Source organism: Phaseolus vulgaris, chromosome 10 (genome assembly GCF_051622355.1).
Source record: "Phaseolus vulgaris cultivar YP4 chromosome 10, ASM5162235v1, whole genome shotgun sequence".
Classification (NCBI taxonomy): domain Eukaryota; kingdom Viridiplantae; phylum Streptophyta; class Magnoliopsida; order Fabales; family Fabaceae; genus Phaseolus; species Phaseolus vulgaris.
The window spans coordinates 21,902,253-21,923,383 of NC_143507.1; the positions used below are offsets into that span (position 1 = coordinate 21,902,253).

Genomic DNA, 21,131 nt, shown 5'->3' on the forward strand with positions numbered 1-21,131 from the left:
AAATGAACAAACTCATTATTCAAAAATATTTATTAAATAAAACAATTTTTTTAAATAAAAAAAATATTTAAAGGCTTTATTTATTGATACATGCGTGTTTTCCATATATCTGATAGCAATCAACTCACAAATTTTCAGATTGTACTTTTTTAGATTGAGTCTGACTTACTTGATTTTGTATTTTTTCAGATACACGTGGCTAATGTAATCTCTCTTACACAGTTCTCAAAATATTCATTCCTCTTCCCTATCAGATTTGGTAGATATAGATAATCATTTCAACATTAAACATTAATAGTTTAAATTTAAATTTCGCTTCCCAACAATCATTTCTTTATATAATTTCGCTTCCCAACAACCGTACTCATTTCTACCAAATCTTCTATAAAATATCCTCCTCTGCTACTTTTTTCTGGTGCTCTACTACTTTGTTTCTGGTGGTTTCTCTATTATTCTTTTTCTCTCCTACTGAGTTCTTGGTGTTTTCTCCACTACTCATTTAATGGCGCCCAGTGCTGAAGAAATCATTAGACTTCAAACAAGAGGAGTCTTTTGGTGCATGAACAGCCGTGGTGAAGTATGTATATTTATCTTTTTTTCCAAAAAATTTTCTTTTCAACATTTTCTTCATTTCCTGACATTTTTTTTCTTTATTTCATAAAAAATAGCTTGGTTATGTAGATCGGGCTTTCGCCATCGAGTTTCAAAAAGAACTGGGAAAGGAGTGGACCCTGGCTGATTCAGAAGGAAACGTCCATATAGTGGAATATAACGAAAATTTATTGTCGCCGGAAATATTGAGCGGATGGTTTAATTTATTTTATTTTTATGGTTTCATAGATGATAACTACATTTTATTCCGTTATGTGGGTCACAACGCCTTCCATATAACTGTTTATATGGATGACGTCCCTCAGAGTGGAGTAAATCGTTATTTGGAAGAAATTGAAGGGAAGGAACCCTTAAGTATTGGTCCCTTTGATCATTTTTCCATAAAGTTGTCTCGATTAAGTATCCAACTCAGTTATTTGGTTAGTATAAAATTGATTTATTTAAAAATGCTCTGTATTTTATTCTACTTCATTTCTATTTTCTTATTATTTCGATATTGTTGTAGGATCTTCCTGCTAAATTTTCACAATATATTCGACAAGGGAGATTCAACAAGGTTACTCTGCATGGTCTACTAATGGATGTGGAATGCAAGATCTTGAAAGGGAAGCCTCCTTTTAGACGGATTAAACTTGGAAAAGGGTGGAAGAATTTCTGTAGTCTTCATTCTTTTCGTGAAGGAGACAAGATTATCTTCGAATGTGATACGAGAAATCCTTCTTCTCATATCAGGGTTTTGTTACTTACTTCTATTCACAGTTTAAGTTATCCTGCATAATTTCGTTTATTATTCTCATAGCATAATAGTTACCAGTGACTAAGAAAGCTCATACATATTTATGTTTCTGCTTGGACTTTTTTGGAAAACTGAACAGTTAGGTACTCTTTATGTTTATATTATATTCACTATATGTTTCTGTTTAGTAGTGTTCATATTCTATTTGTTCCTCTGTTTATTACAAATTTGTTTCATTATCTGGTATATTTATAATAGGTTGGCATTATTACATATGCTTAACACTATAACAATTGTCAGTATATTAAAGTCAGAAAAATCTTTTATCATATTTTTTATTATATATATTTTGTGTTAATATTAGAGAATGCTTATATTCGTTTTATTCTTTGTATATTGTCTATTATTAATTAGTCATTCAAGTATTAATTAGTCATTCAAGTATTAATTGTTGCTTTTTTTTATATAGAAACTTGATGATGTATATATGTTTATTATTGTTGTATGGTTTTTAAGATCTTTAGTTATTTATATAATAGTATTTCATTATGTTTTAGTTGTATTATATTACATTACATTTTAATTTAATTTAGATCATAAAAGGTGAATTCATAATTTAATATGATTTTGCCTACAATCTGTTTCTTGAAGAAACACACATTTACTGAGAGTTTTTTTGTAATAATTGTACTTGGTATAATCTCCTGAATTCTATTTTTTAATTTTTTTAATTGCAAAGATTTTTTGGAGAGTTTATTCTATTTTTTAATTGCAAAGATTTTTTGGAGAGTTTTTTTCAGATTAAATTACAGGTTGAAGATAGCATGAGGTTGGTGAAGAGGACTTCAAAATGGATACATAGTATTAGATAATTGTTTATATAATACTGTATTTGTTCAAATTATTTTATTGTATTGATATTGTAATGCATTTATTATGGCCAAAATATATTCATGAATTTTTAATTATTTATGTTATATTATATTAAATTCATTAATATACTAAAATTATATAAATTTATACTATTTCAATATATTTAATTTCATTTCATCAACTTAATAATTTATATATATCTAAATAAATTTATTATTTTTAATATTAATATTTAAATATAAAAAATTCGAAAAAGTCACGTGCGTTGCACGGGTCAACGTACTAGTAATAATACATATAAAAATAGTCACAAATTTATGTTTGGTCACTGTAATTAAAACAAAAGAAAAAGTTTAGCCACCGAAATTATTTTGTCGCTATTGGAGTCTCCATTTAGTCACCGAATTAGCCACCTCCAGTTTTTTTAGTTAATTATTTTAATCCATTAGCGACCGAAAATGGTGGTCGCTATTAGCCACCAAAAATGGTGGTCGCTATCAGCCACCGATTTAGGCACCGATTTTGTTGTTAAAATTTGGTTGCTAATTTGGTCTCTAAATTTTGGTGACCAAATTTTCTGCGACAGATTTCGCCACTAAAATTTCGGTCGCAAATTTGTGACCAATTTATAATTCGGTCGCTAAATGTTTTGCAACTAGGGTTTTCGCTTCCATTTTTATTTGGTGATTGTTTCGGTCGCAAATATGTTTAGCGACCGATTATAGTGCTTTTAGAGACTGAATTTGGTGGTCGCTAAAAGTGATTTTCTTTGTAGTGCATAGGTCTAGATACCACATGATGTGAGTTGAATAGGAGATTCATTAATTTGTGACACTTTAGGAACAAGATAAGGAGGCTTAAGGAAAACATCAATGGAGTTCAATGCCTTCCAATTGATGATCCAAACTCATGAACATGAATGTCATCTCCTTACACAACAAATAACGAATAGGAAACTATAATAGAATGCAGAAATTGAAAGGAAAGCAAGAACAACACATTAAACCGAATAGAAACACAATAGCAAATGAACCGATTAAAATGAAGAATTAAGTGCAAAATTGAAAAGGAAACACAAGAACAACAAGAAAAATCGGTAGAATTGAAGAACAAGACAACACAACATATTTTGGAATTGAATGGAATGGAAAAACGGAATTAGAAGATGAATGATAGGAAGAACTTATGTGAATGAAGCCATGGAAGGGAAGAACACGCCACTTGGATGTTGATTGATCCAAGATAAGTGCAAGATGCCACCACTTGAGAGCTTCCCCATGTTGGGTTTAATAGTGCCAAAGTTCAAGAGGGGGGGTGAATTGACCTTTTAAAACTTCTTCGCAGAAACAGTGTTTAACCCAGTTTTACAGAAAATAAATCGATTTATGTTAAAATGAACAGATTTATTTCAGCACTGTTTTTGTTTGAAAAGCTTTTAATTCAGCAAGGTTAATCACAAGATTATGCAGTGAGAATTTCCAGCAGCACACACACAAATATCAGATTGAAAAACAGTGAAACACAAATACAGCAAGCTTCAATTTCAAGCAAGTGATTAAGGTTCAATTGATAGCATGCTAGTTAATTGAGTGACCTTTGCAAACAAGCTGTTCCTGTGACTTTTAACAGACTATGAGTGTTCTTCTTGATGTCAAGAAATTTTCCAGAAATTAAGAACAATGAATCACAGCACAACAAGCTTCAACTTTAAGCAATTTGTTTAAGGTTCAATTAATAGCATTGACAGTTTCTTAAGCAGCCTATCACAGTCAGTCTGTTCAAATGGTTTTTAGCAGATTGTATACGTTCTTATCAGATTCAAACACCTTTTTCAGAAATCAAGAACAGTATGCACAGTGCCCAGAAAGAACCGATTTATTTTCAATTGAACAAATTTATTTCTTTGCTGTTTTATCAATTATGCAGAAACGAAATTGCAGAGAGTGAGAGAGAATGAACACAAGCAGTTATACTGGTTCACTCAACCTGAGCTACATCCAGTCTTCACCAACAACAGGTGGAAATCACTAAAACACAGTACAATCAAGTACACTTCCCACTGTTCTTGAAACCTACAAGAACTTAGGTACTCTTGCTGAAAAAACCTATTTCAGCACTCACACACACACATCCACTCTCCAAGAACACCTATCAAGAAGAGGATTCAACCAAACTATTACAAGTAATAAGAAGTGAAACGACTACACCTGATTGAGGTAACAAAGATCAGCCTTAAATCAGTAGGCAAGATTGCTAGAACAGTAGCTGCACCTCACACCAAGCTTTTGGAACCAAACCAAGAACAAGCACTTTGTGATTTTCGAAATCTTTGAAGAACAAATGCTAATCCTTGAAAACACTTAACTCTCTGCTGTCAAAACTTGTTTTTGCAAATGTATAAACTGTTTGAATCGTTATTAAACTCAGAAAACAAGTTTGCATTTTATAGAAAGCCAGCTTATAACAGATTTTTGAAAAACAGTTAAAGCTGTTATAAAATGAACAGATTGAAAATAAAATGAACAGATTTATTTTCAAAAAGCAGTTAGAGAATTTGTTAAGTGAGGAGACTTAGTCAACCATTCTGGTGCAGAGATAAAACTGAAAACGTTTAAGCTTGTCATGGCACCAGAGAGAAAAAGAATCTATTCATTTACAGATGAACAGATTTATTTTTCAAAACGAAAACAGAGAAGGTTTAACTATTTGAAACTCAGTCGTTTTGAAAAGAAGAAGACTTAGTCAAAATACCTGATGCACAAAATCAAATTTTTACAAGACTTTAGCCAAGGCATCAGTGAAGACAATGAATCTGTTTATTTAGAAAAGAACAGATTTATTTTTATGCAGTAAAACGTGTTTTTGTGTAAAACATGTGAAAAACAGTTTTAGAAAACTTATGCTTGTTCTTAACACATGGCCAGTGGTTATGAGGTGAGTTACTCAGCAAAAAGCTACTCTTAGACAACCTCTAAGCACTAACTAAGACATACTTAAAGCAAAGCACAAATACATGGAAAGTACATAAATGTCTTCATCAAACACTACATACAAGTCTTCATCAAACATAATCTTGAAGGGGCAGCAACCATCTTCAACACCCCAAACTCATAAGATAAGACTAGTAGAAGGAGAACATTTTTCACAACTCACACAATTTGTGTATAGTAACTTTTCTTCAAATTCCAAATCTAAATTTACATGAGCATAGCACCTCTATATATAGTGTGAGAGGGCTGAAATTTAGGTGGGAAAAATCAAATGAAATTCATTTGAAATTGCCACAAAAAACAAGTCACATGGAAGGTGTGACTTCACATGGGAGGTGTGACTTGGTTTCTTTCTTTGGCACCTCCTAAAACTACACCTACACCTTCTTTTTATGTCACATGGAAGGTGTGACTTATCTTTGTACATTAGCACCCCTTATATCTATATCTACACCTTCCTTTTATGTTCTACATAAAACCTACTCTACTTTTGTTTATTCTTTACTATTTGGACCCTTTATGTGAGCCCACTTATTTACAACATTTTGCTAATTATTTTAAGAAGACTAATAGGAAGAACTTCAAGTGCTTTGACCCTTGTCCATTCCTCCTTGTGATGAAGTCTTTCTTTGGTTGTTGAGATGATCCTTCAAGTACAGCATCCTTGGTCATCTTCATGTATTTTTGGTTCTCATCAAGTTGGGTCCACGTTAGGCCTAGTAGAGTTGGGCACACGTTAGGTCGAGTCATGTTAGGTCTAATTCGGGAAAAGTTGAGTTGGACCCAATTGAGTTGGACCCACTTTATGTTGGGATGAGTTGAGCTCACCTTAAGCCAAAAAAATTCGAACCCACCTCATGTTGAGTTGAGTCAAATCCACGTCAAGCAAGGTTTAGTCGGGCCCACGTATACCCAATTTAAGTTGAATCCACATCGGGTAAAGTTTGTTGGGTCCACTTCGAGTCGCGTTGAGTTAGACCCATGTTGGGTAATGTTCAAATCGGACTATGTTAAGTCAAGTTGGGATAGGATTAGCCAAGGTTGGACCTACGTCAAATAATGTCAGGTCTAGCCCATGTTAATTCAAGTCGGGTCGATGTTAGTCCAATTAAGTTACAAATAATAAAAAATAATTAAGGATCAATTTATAATTAATTTAAAATATTTAAAGATTACTTTACAATTTAGAATATTTTAAGGACTCATGAATTTCTAAAAAGTATTTAAGAGTTAATTTAAGTCTTATAGTAACTCAAATACCCTTTACTCCGAATCCCAACCTACTTTATATAGAAGTTTTCGGGGTTGAGATTTTTTAACCACTCATTTAATAAGCTAATAAAATAGGATTATTTTATAAGTGAGTTGGCGTTGACCCACAAGTCATGAATCAAATTGACACATCTATTAAACATGTGAGGTTAGGCACATCTTATTTGATAAAATAACATAAATAAGTAAGATAATATGAAAAAGAAAAAAAAAAAAGATTATGCCTACTAACACCCTTATCACTCTTAGATCAATTTGTTACTTCAAATTGTTTCCTCTCTAATTTTGAAAATGCAAGCGCATACCCCTATTTATAGTAAATTTTTATCATCATTAATTCTCTTTCAATTTGAACTTTGAATTTCTATTAATTCAATAAAAATTGTTAGTTTGTAAAAGACAAGAATGATAAATACTACATATGGGCGGTAGGGATAGTAATGTGGGGTGGGCCTTGCAGGCTGGCCCGTAGCCCGCTACCAAAAACCACATGACGAACTCATTAATCTAACTCGTTGACTCGTTTAGGCACACCCCGCATAATCTGTAGTTAGCGCGGGCCAACAGCGGGGTGGGACAGGTTTGCCCACTGACCCGCATAAATAAAAAAAATTATTTTACTTTTTTTGTAAAAAAAATATACTCCACTCACTCATTATTGCAGTGTGACCTTTATTTTATTTTATTTTTAAAATAAGAATTTAATGTAATAAAAATTAAATATTTTATTTTAATCATGTAAAAGAGTTAATATTAAGAGTGAGAGTAAATCTAGTTTTAAGTAAATTCTTATATTTAAAATTTGTTAATAAAAAAAATATAAATATGAGATTTGAATAAGATACTCTTTAACAAATTAATCATCTTCATTAAAATATTTTATGAAAAAACTTTGATAAGATACTTTGATACATTTACATACATATAGAGGGAAAATAGATGCAAAACAAAACTTTAATTATTTTTAATCAAGCATTCTAACAACCCTCATACTTGAATTCATATTTTTATCTCAATTGAATGAATTAAAATATGATTAAATTTTCAGTAGAAGAAATATGTTTTTTTATAATTAATAATTAAAAAAAAATCTTATGCAGGTTGACCCGTGGACTACCTCTTATGCAGGGCAAGCCAGTGAAATGAGTCCGCATTCCTTGTGCGGGATAGACCAACCCGATTCACATTTTTGCAAGTTAAACATGGGACGGGCCTTTGCGGGATGGACTAACCCGCATTGCCATCCTAATGAGTGGGTAGACTTATCTATTCTTCTCTATATCATATAACATTTAAAATATTTAATTTTTTTAAAAAATTAATATAATTAATGCATTATATTTAAAAAATATTTTACTATAAATTTTTTGAATATGAAAATTTACGAATGGATGCAAATTCTAACTTAGTAGATCCTAAATACATGATGATTATTCATTTAAGCACTTATAAAGGTTGCTTCATCGTTAAAATATTTCAATGTTAACTAAAGTCTTCAAACACCAAAATCTTTTATAATAAAAATTAATTTGAAGTTAAAATTATAAAGAAGAAGTTATCCGTGTAATTGAAGTTTATTTTGTGAATTTCATTTTTTTTTCAACTTTAAAGCACATTTTAGGTATTTTGTTAAAATGTTTAAAAAAAATTATTTTGTTTAAAAGTAGTTATCATATGAATAAAAATTATGGGTAGAATAGTCAATTTAATCCTCGAAAGTGTATAAAAAATTCAATTTAATTTTAAAATTTAAATAAATAAAATTAAAAATAACAACAAAATTAAATAATTTATGTGAAATTATTTCAATTATAATAAAAATATTAAAATGGCATGTTTAATAATTTTAACTTCTGTAAATGTTAAATATCTTATATATAATACTATTAAAAGAAATTAAATATCGATTGAAAATCATAAAAAAAATATTTTTTATTTAGTAATACTTTAAAAAAACTGAATTTCATTGCAAACAAACATTGAAAAAAGGTAATATAATAAATAAAATATTTTAAAAAACATATCGTGAAAGTTTAGAAAATCACTTAATAAAAAATCTTCAAAAAAATAATGAGAAAATATAAATATATAGTAAAGTGTTAGGAGGTAATAAAATAATAAAACATAACATAAAATATTTGACAGATTTTGAATTGAAATCCAATGCAAAAAGGTTTAGCCTATATTTGTGTCATAGTTTTTATAAAAACTTCTTTTTCATTGTTTCTTCTGAGTATAAGCTACTCTTTTACAGAATTATTATGCCCAGAGAGTATTTGATTATAATTTCTATTTTTAATTAAAAATAAATAATTATAATGTTTTAAAATATCAAAATGAATATATTTTGAAATCAAATTACGGCATCAACACTCAAAACCCAGCAAAAGAAAAATTCACCATAGAATCCAAATTCCTGCAAGTATCCCTGAACTGAAAGGTTGAAGGTGAACGAGAAGGGAACAGATAAGGGTCAGCTTCGTCTTTCTATTTATTGGTTGGTTCGCCTGGATTACCACAACCTTACACTAAACAGAGACAAGGTTTCCGCGTAAAAACATCTTCCATTTACTCACTCACTGTTCATATGATTTCTTCTTCCTTGAACTTTACGAACATCCTCGTTTTCAATGGAAATCAATTCTCTAACACTCCCTTCTTCTCGTATGCCCATTCTGCTGAAGGACTCTCCCAGTGGAGCTCCTCAACAACACAACAAGGTTTTCCACTTTTTATCACTTCGTTTAAGTATTCTTTGTTATTTGATCCAAACATACTTTTAGTTGCCCATATTTAGTACAAGCTCATATGTTTTTTGTCTTCCATTTCATCTTAATTTTTCCTGTCTGCTATTTTAATGGGGACCAAATCCATCTATTTCAACTGCTCTTTGAGTTTGAGTTTAATTTTTAAGTATCCTCACTCTCAACCAATTAAAAATTATAATGGGTATTTGCTTAGGAAATTTTTGTAAAAATCAACAAATGTATTGTACATATCTGCTTCTGATATTAAAAAAACAGTCTTTATAGAAACTGTTTACTCTTGAATTTATAAAATCTTATAGTTGTTTTTTTATATGCTGTTAGTACTTTACAGGGTCAAGTCAACCAATTAAGAATCGCGTTGAACAGAAGGAATGAAAAAGGAGCTTCTGGTGGTATGCACAGCAGTGTAGATAGTTCTTCATTGCTTCAAAAGAATAGTAGGAAAAGAATGTTTCCTCAATCTGATGGGGTTTTTCCTGATACCAAAGATGATGGTTATATGCCAAAACAGACTTCTTTGTGTGTTTTGATGCTATATTACACAGAGAATGGTCTCTTTCCTCTGGCACAAACTACATGGGAGCAGCTCCTATATAGTTCTTTTGTACCTTCTGTTGAATTTATTTCAAGATTATTTGATGCTTATGCAAAACATGGAAAATTCGATGAAGTGGTTAATATCTTACGCTACGTGGATATGAGGAATTTCAGTATATTACCTAATGTTTACTCGTTGGCTATCTGTTGTTTTGGAAGAGAAGGACAGCTTGAGTTAATGGAAGATATGGCAAAGGAAATGGCTTCAAGAGGTGTCCATGTCTCTTCTAAAACTGGTAATGCTTTTGTTTTGTATTATAGCATTTTTGGTTCTTTGAAAGACATGGAGAATGCGTATGGCCGCCTTAAGAAATCGAGATTTCTGATAGAGAGGGAAGTTATTCGGGCCATGGCCTCCGCATATACAAGGGAGAGACAATTCTATGAATTGGGTGAGTTCATAAGAGATGTTGGTCTAGGTAGGAAAGATCTGGGAAATCTTTTATGGAACCTTATGTTACTTTCTTATGCTGTTAATTTCAAGATGAAAAGCTTGCAGAAAGAATTTCTCCAAATGGTGGAATCTGGATTTCGTCCTGATATTACGACCTTTAATATTCGTGCTTTAGCCTTCTCAAGGATGGCTTTGTTCTGGGATCTCCACCTTAGCATTGAACATATGGAACATGAGAATGTCATTCCTGATCTAGTGACTTTTGGGTGTGTAGTTGATGCATACTTGGACAGAGGGCTTGGAAGGAACTTGAACTTTGCTCTAAACAAAATGAACTTGGATGATTCTCCAATGTTGTTAACAGATCCGTTTGTGTACGAGGCCTTAGGTAAAGGGGACTTTCAAATGAGTTCTGAAGCATTTTTTGAGTTTAAGACACATAGGAAATGGACTTACCGTGCTTTGATACAAAAATATCTCAAGAAACATTATAGAAGGAACCAGATATTTTGGAACTACTAACTAATTGCTGGATATTTAGGTCCATTCAAGTTCTATCTAGGTAGCTAACTGGAATGCTCTTACTGAGTTTTTCTCTATCAAAACAAAGAACTAACTATCTGTCTTTTCATTTCTTCTGATAGAATTTGAGTCCTGCGTATAGACCTCGGTTCTATACAGACATTCACTATGTAGTTAACTTGAAACAAACTTTTACACATGGTGGATGCACTTGAGGGTTCAGAGTCAAGGTGGAAACAGTGTGTTGTAAAGCATATTGTGATGCATATTTGAGGTTGAATGGAACATTAGAAGCATCCTATCTTGAAGAAAGCTTGGAGGAACTGAAACTTGGTAAGAATGATCATTGCTTAACAAATTTGTATATTTTCAACGTGAGCAACTCTTGTCAATACAAGATTACTTATCCCGGCATACATTTTTCTTTCTTAATAGATTCTGTATTTCACATGTCATTGTTAATTGATATAAAATCTGATAGTTTCATTGGGTTGCCATGTATCTTGTAACTTGTTAACTTGTATTATTTTTGCACTGCACGAATTCACTTTAATAAAAAAAAATGAATCCATGTTCAATGATTAATCCAAATCAAAGTTGTATACAATGAACACAACTTCTTTACCTGAATTTTCACAATTGAAGTAGTTTTCTTCGTTCACCACTTCTCTGTTTTGTCTATGTTGAAACTAAAGTCATTAAGTCGTGCTTTGTAATATTTTTGTAATTTTTTTGAAATCTACACATTCTGGTAATTACTGTGAGAAATTACACCAGAATGGTACAAAAGCTGCCAATCTGTCTTTTATCTATTGAATTTTGAACTATGTTTTTGTAAGTTTTGCATGTATTTTTATGAACCATGAAGAGTAGAGAGAAGTATGGTTGGGTTGGGATATTTGCAGTTTACTTATCTTTGCTTTGAGTTACAGTACTAATGTCCAATCTACCATGCAGTTGCCCTTCCTCTTTTGGTTCATAAGGTAAGCCCTTGTTATATGGAGTTGTTTATGCATATCTGCATATTGTGTTTTGTTGTGATATTCCCTCATTTTGAAGGGACCTTGTTTTATTTTATAATCAACAGTTGGAGTTGTTTGCCTTTGAAACCTGTGCTGAATATTTGTCCTTTATAAGATGTAGAAGCAGAGCATTCTAGAATAAGGATGATAACAAATTCAACATTTATTCAACATATGTGACAAATTTCCTAATTTTTAAGTAGAAGATTTCTTTTATTATAATTTGATTTAAAAGATACAAAAGAAGGTTATTTTTTTTATATCTTTTTTAAGTAACCTTATTATTGGTCACAGGTCATTCATCGACTTCTTTGATGATTAATCTCCTACATAAACCTTGTTCACTTTCCAACTATAGTTTTACATCTACAAGGTTCAAATCCAAGAACAGGAGAACGAGTGCAGTATCACTTGCACCAACAACATGGTGAAAGAAGTCATTTAATGAAAGAAAATATTAGAATTAGAAAACTGAAAGTAGCCACGAAATCCAATTTAAATGAAATTGTAAAAAATTAGTTTGGTTCCATTTGGATTTTATTTATGTTTAAGTATAATCAAATCAATCTGCATATAATTTTTATATTTAATTTAGATAAATTTGTAATAATAAATCAAAGCATACCGTGAGGTATTATGATACTTTATTTCAAAAATAAATATGCATAGTATTCTATTTTTAATCTTTTATTAAATACTAAAATAGTGTCAAATGTAAATGTAGAAGGAATTATACAAGTAATTATTATTCTAAATAAGTGCCACACTTTGTTTATTAAAATTTTAATAATTATAAAATATTAATTTATTATTATCATGAATAATTTTTAAATGCTTAGTATTATAGATAGGAAATAAAGTTCCACTCATATGTGTAAGTACAAAATAATAAATAATAATGATAATAGAAAAATAATAATATAATAACAATAATAATAATTATAATAACAAAAACAATAGAAATACAATAATTATAATAATAAAAATTAGAATAACAATAATTTTAATAAGAATAAAAATAATAATAGTAATAATAATATTAATAATGATGGTAATAACTTCTTTCCATGCAAATATCTATATGTTGCTTATCTAACATTATTTTTATTTTTATAAATTACACATTAAATATAGAAAATAATAATAAATATTTTTGAATGTAAATAAATATAAAAATTGAAAGTAATATAACTATTATATTTGAACTTATTAAAATAAGATAGTGTACCGACCAGACCTCGGGTGTCGTTGACCACTAGTAACGTTGGGGCCACGTAAGTGGTGTCCCACGAGCGGCGTGAGTCAGTGTCTCGACATCGGTCACCAGGATGTATCGACGTGCCATTAGGCAGTGTAGAGAGGTCGGACATCGAGGACTTGAACAACAGAGTTGGGCCACAAGAGGTGGATCCCAGACCACACACCAGTTCTCAGTAAGGAGAAGCCTAGGTCACAAGAGTCCATGTGTGTGGAGTGAATGACGCGTTCAGGCGTAACACAAGTATAGAGCCACTAGAAAGGATACAACCTGTGAGGGTCACGTTCTAGCGGTGAGTTGCATGCATGGCACGTGAACAGCTAGGGCGCTCCCAAGACGGGTGACCCCAGAGATCATGTGCACTAGGAGGCATCCAGGTGGTCATCCCGTCAGAGGTTGCACTCCAGTTAGGGAACCCCACGCGCTAGGTTATCCTAAGAGTGGGTAACAGTGGCGTTGGGGCCCACCCCCTCAGGAAGTCTATTTTGGGTAACAGAAATAGTGGAAACCCTAGGCTATATAAAGGGAAGTAACAAACTTAGTAAGGTATGCTATTCATTTGCACCGCTTAACACACACAGTTACACAGAGCTTTACGCTTAACAATTTTGGTGTTTCCTAGCCCTAAGATTGACTTGAGCGTTGGAGTGCAAACGACCTCTAGGGCGCCCTTTGTCTTTGTGTTTTCAAGTGTTCAATCGGAAGGTGCATGGTGAGATTCACACCATCACAGGAGGTTTTTCGGGAGGAGTTTGCACCACTTCTCAACGGAAGAGATACACACGGGTGATGTCGGTAGAAGCACAAAGGGCCGACGATGCTTTTGATGTCGACCTTGTCTTCACCAAGGTCGACCTCCAAGACATTGTTCACCATGACAACGACCCGGTGGTAATCTCAGTAGTAACCGCGGGAAGGAAGGTGCACCGTGTACTAGTGGATCAAGGAAGCTCGACAGACGTAATGTTCTGGACGACTTTTAACAAGCTACAATTGTCTCCTGACATGCTAAGGCCCTATATTGGCTGCCTGTACGGTTTCGCGGGAGACCAGGTGGAGGTGCGTGGGCACTTAGAGCTGAGAACCACCTACACATATGGTAACGCGTCCCGTACGAAGAACATCAGGTATCTCGTCGTCAATGCCCCCTCCGCTTATAACATGCTGTTGGGTAGACCTACGCTGAATAGGCTGGGGGCGGTGCCATTGACGAGGCACATGAAGATGAAGCTTCCTGACTTGGCGGGAAAGGTGATTACCATGAAGTCAGACCAGAAGGAGGCCAAGAGGTATTATGAGAACAACCTCAAAACGAAGAGAGAGGTATTCATGGTCACTACGCGCTCAAAGGAGGTCGCCCAGCCCGAGATCAATCACACCATAATCGCCCGGGCCAAAGAAGAGATCGCCCGCGCAAAGATTGCTTGGGTGAGCCGACCTGAGCCGGTTGGCGATGCAGGGGAAAGAGAGATTGGAGGAAAGGTCTCCAAGCTTGGCAGCACCCTCGACCAAACGGTGCAGGATCGGAGTGCCAAGGTTCGACCTATCTACCAGGGGGCAAAGGAACGACACCTAACTGGCTTATAAGAGTTATTTACGACAATAGCTAAGTGCAGGCTGAAGCTAGACCCCGAGAAACGTGTGTTCGAAATAGAAGCAGGGAAGTTTCTGGGTTTCTTGCTCACCGAGCGAGGTATGGAAGCGAACCCAGAAAGGTGCGCGCTGACGGGAAGCATGGTTGTCCTGTCCGAATTTGCGTTAGTCGAAAGAGACACTGGCCTCCCTTACCAAGAGTGTAAAGAGGCGTTCATCAGGTTGAATGAGTACTTAGCTGACCCTTCAGTCCTGTGCAAACTGCAGCCAAGCACACCACTTAGCTTGTATTTAGCGGTGACCGACCAAGAGAGCAGTTCAGTCCTTGTTCAAGAACAAGACCAGTTTTAGAAACTCATATACTTTGTGAGTAAAGTATGGCATGGGCCTGAGGAAAGATATCAGGTACTGGAGAAGGCGGCCTTGATGGTCCCACGTTAGTTTTCCCCCATGTGGACTTGTTCTTTCAGAGTGACAAAGGTCCTTGGGGACAAAGCATGCAGACTTGAGACATTGGAAGGAGGCGCGATTCCTCACACATGGAATGTGGTCAAATTCAAGTTTTATTTCAGTTAAGCAATAACACTGTACATTGTATTAGGGGACGCTCTTTTTCCCTTATAAGGGTTTTTTAATGAGGTCACCCAGTAAATTTCCAGTGAAATATTTTCTCGAGTTTTGTACAATGCAGTTAAGAACTTATTTTCCTTGCGTTAGAGGTCTAGTGAGTGGAAGGGTAGGTTCGTAGAGAACGCCTCTCCCCTCGAGTGAGAACGCCAAGGTTGAACGAAATAGTTCGCCAGATAAATCCTCCTCGCCCTTGAGTGAAGCTGAGGTCAGTTAAGAACTTGTTTTCCTTGCGTTAGAGGTCTCGTGAGTGGAAGAGTAGGTTCGTAGAGAACACCTCCCCCCTTGAGTGAGAACGCCAAGGTTGAACAAAATAGTTCGCCAGATAAATCCTCCTCACCCTTGAGTGAAGCTGAAGTCAGTTAAGAACTTGTTTTCCTTGCGTTAGAGGTCTCGTGAGTGGAAGGGTAGGTTTGTAGAGAACGCCTCCCCCCTCGAGTGAGAACACCAAGGTTGAACGATCTAGTTCACAGTTAAACCCCCATTTTAGCTTTGTACAATAAGGGCAGGGTACCAAAGGCGCTAGTAGAAGCATCGCGGTGTCAGGCACCACAAGTTAACAATTGACTAAGATAAAAGAGCAGTTTTTAGTCAAATCAAGATCAAGGAAGTTAAAGTAGCTAAGCATCCGAGCAAGTAGGTTACGAGCGAATAATAGAAATTGTTCGTTTGGTAACCAAGTACAAGCTAAAAGGGAGGAGTCCTTGGAACAATCTGCCCGTCTACAACACGGTTTGACGCTGCGAAGGGTGAGGCGTCCATCTCGGGGTGCTGCAGGCAGCCTAAGCAAGGGCGTCCTCGAACCCCGCGACATAAGCATCAACAACATCCTCGATTAGCTCAGCCTCAGCTTTTTTGAACCTCTCGGCTTGTTGAAGGAGCTCGGCCTTTACACGACCCAGTTGCACTTCTTGATTGGTGGACCTATCTTCAAGCCTCGCCATCTTGGCTTTAGATGCCTCAGCCGCCTCTTCCAACTCGATGGCCGAGTTCGCAGGGGCAGGATTTTTGCCTCCAGCTCGACGACCTCTTGGCTCTTGTCATGAAGTCGTTTGGAGAGGTCCTTTTCAGCTTGGCGGAGGCTAGTCAACTCCTGCTTTAGGCAGTCTCGCGGGTAGTGAACGCACGAGCCAGCAGGGTCGTTTCCTCCTTAGCTTTGGCCTCTGCCAGTGCCACCCTCGCCTCAGTCCTAGTTATGACGGCGTTGGATTGAGCAAGGAGAGTGCTAAAGTTGAGACCCAGCCTTTTCCTCGCCGCGATCTCATTCAAGTCCTCCGTCACCCCTAGGTGGAAGCCTTTGAGGGCATGTTGCAGGCCAGCGGGCAGTTCGGGGGCGAATGGGGCTGCAGGGGTGCTCTCACCGCCATCTTCAAGCGCGAGGAGGCTAGGGGGCGAGGAAGCGTTTGGCGTTTGGTCCCGGAGCGATGTCGGGCGACCAGCAGTGGAGGAGTGGGAGATCGTCGCCGTCATAGGCCTAAGCCTCTTAAAGACCGGCCCCTCAGCGGAGTCTTCATCATATTCGATATCCACTACCCTTCTCTCACAGGGAGGTGGAGCGAGTGATGCTTGGGCGACGGCAAGAGGGACCGCGACAATAGGAGTGGAAGGAGTAGGGGATGGCGTAGCAGTGGCAAAGACAAGGGCGTGAGGAGCAGAGGTGCCCACAGCCCCAGACACCCCTTGACGGTAAGTAAGGGCGTTTCTCCTCATTCAGCACCATACCTATGTACAAATTTAAGAATACAAGAGGTTAGGAATCCAGAATACGGGGGGTAAACATACGAATACAAAGAGGCAACATGTACAAGTATAATAGTACGGTAACAGGCACAACCAAGCAAGACAGGGTGAAAACGATACCAATGTAGCCCTTGAGGGCCTCAGCATCATACTCATGCTTGATCAGTTGGACAGTGTTGAACACCGCTCTCAGGCTAGTAAGGACCTGACAGAATTCGCGATCACGAGGAGTTAGTTCCTCAAGAGTCCTGGGTTTCTTGAACCCTAACTTCCTCACCCAGTAGAGTGGGAAGCCATCCAGGAGGGTGCGGTCGTGGTCGGTGCAACACACTCTGAAGAACTTCCCTTTGAAGCCCTTATAAGATTGTTGGAACAACGTGAGGAGAACTCTCCCTGCCACACCATTGAAACTCACCCAGAGGTTATTCCCTGGACTTTTAGCCTCGAAAAGGTGGAGGAAGACATCCACAGAGGGAGGATGCCCAAAGTGGTTACACAGAATTGAGAAGGCTCTCACGAAGGCCCAGCTGTTGGGATGCAGCTGGGCGGGGGCCACGTTGATTTCTGTCAACAATGCCCTCTCGAAGCCAGTGAGGGGGAGACGCAGCTTAGTCCGTTTGAAGACAGTTTGGTACAGGAAAAAATAGGGCTCTCCATTGTTAGTCTGTTCATCAGAGCACATGGGTTCTCCCTTAGCGCAGGGTCGAACGAAAACATAAGCGTCGCTCTCACGCCCGAAGACACGCCCTACACAGTCAGGCTCTCCGTCCCTGTGTTTCCTCACATCCTCGCTAGAGGTGAGGGTAGAGGTCTTGGCGAGAAGCTCCGCAGAGGCCCAAGGGTACAAGGCTTTGTAATCTACTTGGGGTGGAGGGTTGGATGTCGTTTTCGTTCGAGCCATGTCTAAGAAAGCTAGAAAATAAGAAAAAGAAGGAAACGAAGGTTCAGGAAAGGGCTGTGGCGCAACTCAGCGAAAGCCCAGAAAAACCCCACACTCGATGAAAACCCAGAAGAACAGAGGAACGGAGAAAAACAAAGAGAGCATAAATGCAAGGAGTTTAAACAGTCTTAGGCAGTTATCAAGCATCAAAATCGATAAATAAGGGCGATCAATGGGTAAAGTTCGTACCTTTTGATCAAAGTAGGATGAAAGTTCAGGACTCTGTAGAGGGAAATGCGAGAGTGCTCGAGGAAGAAGACGAAGAAATCAAGGGTGTTTCAGAGAAGATGGAACAGTGATTGGAAGCGCGTGTTTTCGAATACTTAACGTATACTAAGAAGCGCAAGCGACATTAAGCCCTTACTGTTGATCAAAACACGTGTGCGTAGTTAAAACGGGCGCAGAGAGGCGTCACTTCGGCGTACTATTCACGTCATGTCATGCAGAGCCACGTAGGTCACCAAGGGCGAGGACTTAGTCTCTTCGCTGAACAAGTTACAGCTCGAGACTAGGGGGCTTGTGTACCGACCAGTCCTCGGGCGTCGTTGACCACTAGTAACGTTGGGGTCACGTAAGCGAGGTCCCACGAGCGGCATGGGTCAATGTCTCGCGAGGCACGTGCGCCAAGGAACCAAAGAGTGGTCAGACATCGGTCACCAGGATGTATCGACGTGCCACTAGGCAGTGTAGAGAGGTCGGACATCGGGGACTCGAACAGCAGAGCTGGGCCACGAGAGGTGGATCCCAGACCACACACCAGTTATCAGTAAGGGAGAAGCCTGTTGAACCAAGTGGTGTTCAATGTTTTGAAGAATCCAAATCCTTTGAATGATGATGAAGCCTCTGCTTTGCTTGATGCTGTTGTGCTGGTTTTAGCCTTGTTCTGGGGTAGTTCTTTGTTGTAATCAACCCTTAGATTAAATCTCAAAGCAATTAGCATCTCAATTTTTATCAAAGCAAAATGTTTTTCAAACTAAGTTGAAACAACCGATTGTTTTGTCGAAACAACCGATTGTTTACACTTAGGTGTTTTGAGAAAGTTTGAAAACTGTTTTTGAATGGTGTTTTTGTTAAGTAACAAAACAACCGATTGATTTGAGGAAACAATCGATTGTTTGTTTTAAAACCATAACAGAAAAACTGTTTTCTTTGACTGAGCTTTAAATGCTTTAACTGAATACGCTCCAGTCATTAAATGCTTTGACCAATCAACTTTAAATGCAATTAAGAGTTTGTTAAGATTTGATAACAAACTATATTCTTAGATATATTCTGAAAAACTGTTTTAATGTTTTTAAGAATCTTGAAACATAGTTTTTGATCTAAGAGTTTTTCGAAAGAGTTCTGAGATTCCTAAAGAGTTGAGAGATTGATCAAGGTGCTGAATAGGATTTTACTTGTATTGATTTTAGATATTCATCTGTAACAAGTGTAATCTTTGTAAACTGCTGAACAATTCGTTTGTGTGTGTTGCTGAGATTGGCTGTGTGTTCTTGAGGTGTTCAAGATCAGCAATCTTAGTGTTGGCCAAGGAGAGTGTGTGTCTTGAGGTTTTCAAGGTCATTCTCTTGGTTGTGGTGTAAGTGATCAAGTGGTGATTGCTTAGTGGATATCCTCAGGGTTTCTGAGAAGACTGGATGTAGCTCTGGATTGGAGTGAACCAGTATAAACAACTGTGTACAATTTCTCTATCCCTATCTCTTTAATTCAGTTTTTATTTTTATTTTGGAACTGGTATAAACAACCGATTGTTTCGCTAAAACAACTGATTGTTTTTCCAGCTTTGTGCTTTTGCTGTTTGTTTTGGAAAAACTGAATCCTTAATCAAAGTTCTTTCAAAGTATTTTCATTCTAAAGTAAAAAGTCTGCGAAAATCTTCCTTAAACAATTCACCCCCCCTCTCGTTTAAGGCCATATATTCTAACAAAGCCTAGGTCACGAGAGTCCATGCGTGTGGAGTGGATGACGCGTTCAAGCGTAACACAAGTATAGAGCCACTAGAAAGGATACGAGTTGTGAGGGTCACGTTCCAACGGAGAGTTGCATGCATGGCACGTGAACAACTAGGGCACTCCCAAGACGGGTGACCCCAGAGATCACGTGCACTAGGAGGCATCCAGGTGGTCATCCCGTCAGAGGTTGCACTCCAGTTAGGGAACCCCACGCGCTAGGTTATCCTAAGAGGGGATAACAGTGGCGCTGGGGCCCACCCCCTCAGGAAGCCTATTTTGGGTAACAGAAACATTAGAAACCCTAGTCTAAAAGCTTAACAGTTTTGGTGTTTCCGCCCTAAGATTGACTTGAGCGTCGGAGTGCAAACGACCTCTAGGGCGCCCTTTGTCTTTGTGTTTTCAAGTGTTTAATCGGAAGGAAAGAAGGAAATCAATAATTTAGGATTTGTATTTATTTAAAAATTTTAAAAACTTAGAAATTTAATTAATTAAGATATTTAGTTATTAATGATATTGAATAATTTAGGATATGTATTTATTTAGAATTCTGAATAATTTAAAATTTTTAATGATTTTCGATTTTTATTTAAGATGATATTAAAAAAATTAATTTGTTTTTATTTAGGATTTTGAATAATTTAGAAATTTAATTTATTTTATATTTTTAAGTATGTAGAAATTAAATCATTTAGATTTTGTATTTATTTTAGGTTATTATTTAACTAGAAAATAAAATAATTTAGGATTTGTATTTATTTAGGATTTTAAAAAACTTAGAAATTTTATTAATTTTAGAGTTTTATTTAATAATGACATTAAATAATTTAGGATAGGAATTTATTTAAAATTTTGAATAATTAAAAATTTTATTGAATTTCTATTTTTATTTAAGAATGACATTAAAAAAAATTTGGAGTTTGCTTTTATTTAGGATTTTGAATAATTTAGAAATTTAATTTATTTCATATTTTTTATTTAAGTACAATATTAAATCATTTATATTTTGTATTTATTTTAGAATACTATTTTTAAGTAAGAAATAAAATAATTTATAATTTTAAAAAATTAGAAATTTTATTAATTTTAGATTTTTAGTTAATAATGATATTAAATAATTTAGGATATAGATTTATTTAGAATTTTTAATAATTTAAGTATTTTATTGATTTTCATTTTTTATTTAAGAATGTTAAAAAATTATGGATTTATATTTATTTAGGATTTTAAAAAACTTA

The 21,131-nt window shown here is 35.9% G+C and overlaps 1 protein-coding gene across 7 annotated transcripts; it reads left to right on the forward strand.

The window, feature by feature from the left end:
- The first annotated feature begins 8,838 nt into the window (after positions 1–8,838).
- On the forward strand, positions 8,839–12,469 carry LOC137818987 (pentatricopeptide repeat-containing protein At3g42630). 7 transcript variants are annotated; one of them, XR_011082210.2, is made up of 4 exons: positions 8,985–9,203; positions 9,583–10,804; positions 10,887–11,097; positions 12,081–12,469. XR_011082210.2 is itself a non-coding variant. In XM_068622671.2 (3 exons), exons 1-3 carry the CDS (start codon positions 9,114–9,116, stop codon positions 10,904–10,906), a joined length of 1,158 nt encoding a protein of 385 aa, XP_068478772.1. In that variant the 5' UTR covers positions 8,839–9,113; the 3' UTR covers positions 10,907–11,265. The 7 variants fall into 7 exon arrangements, 4 of the variants coding, with proteins under 4 accessions (XP_068478772.1, XP_068478773.1, XP_068478770.1 ...); XR_011082211.2 differs by having other exon boundaries at positions 9,583–10,630; XR_011082212.2 differs by having other exon boundaries at positions 9,003–9,203; positions 9,573–10,804.
- Positions 12,470–21,131: the final 8,662 nt, after the last annotated feature.

What these genes read in the sequence shown, in the direction of transcription:
- LOC137818987 (XM_068622669.2), top strand. Translation starts at nt 9,114, where the DNA reads ATGGAAATCAATTCTCTAACACTCCCTTCTTCTCGTATGCCCATTCTG. An exon ending in CTCCTCAACAACACAACAAG is followed by an intron (nt 9,204 to 9,582) that starts GTTTTCCACTTT and finishes AGTACTTTACAG; the next exon opens with GGTCAAGTCAACCAATTAAG.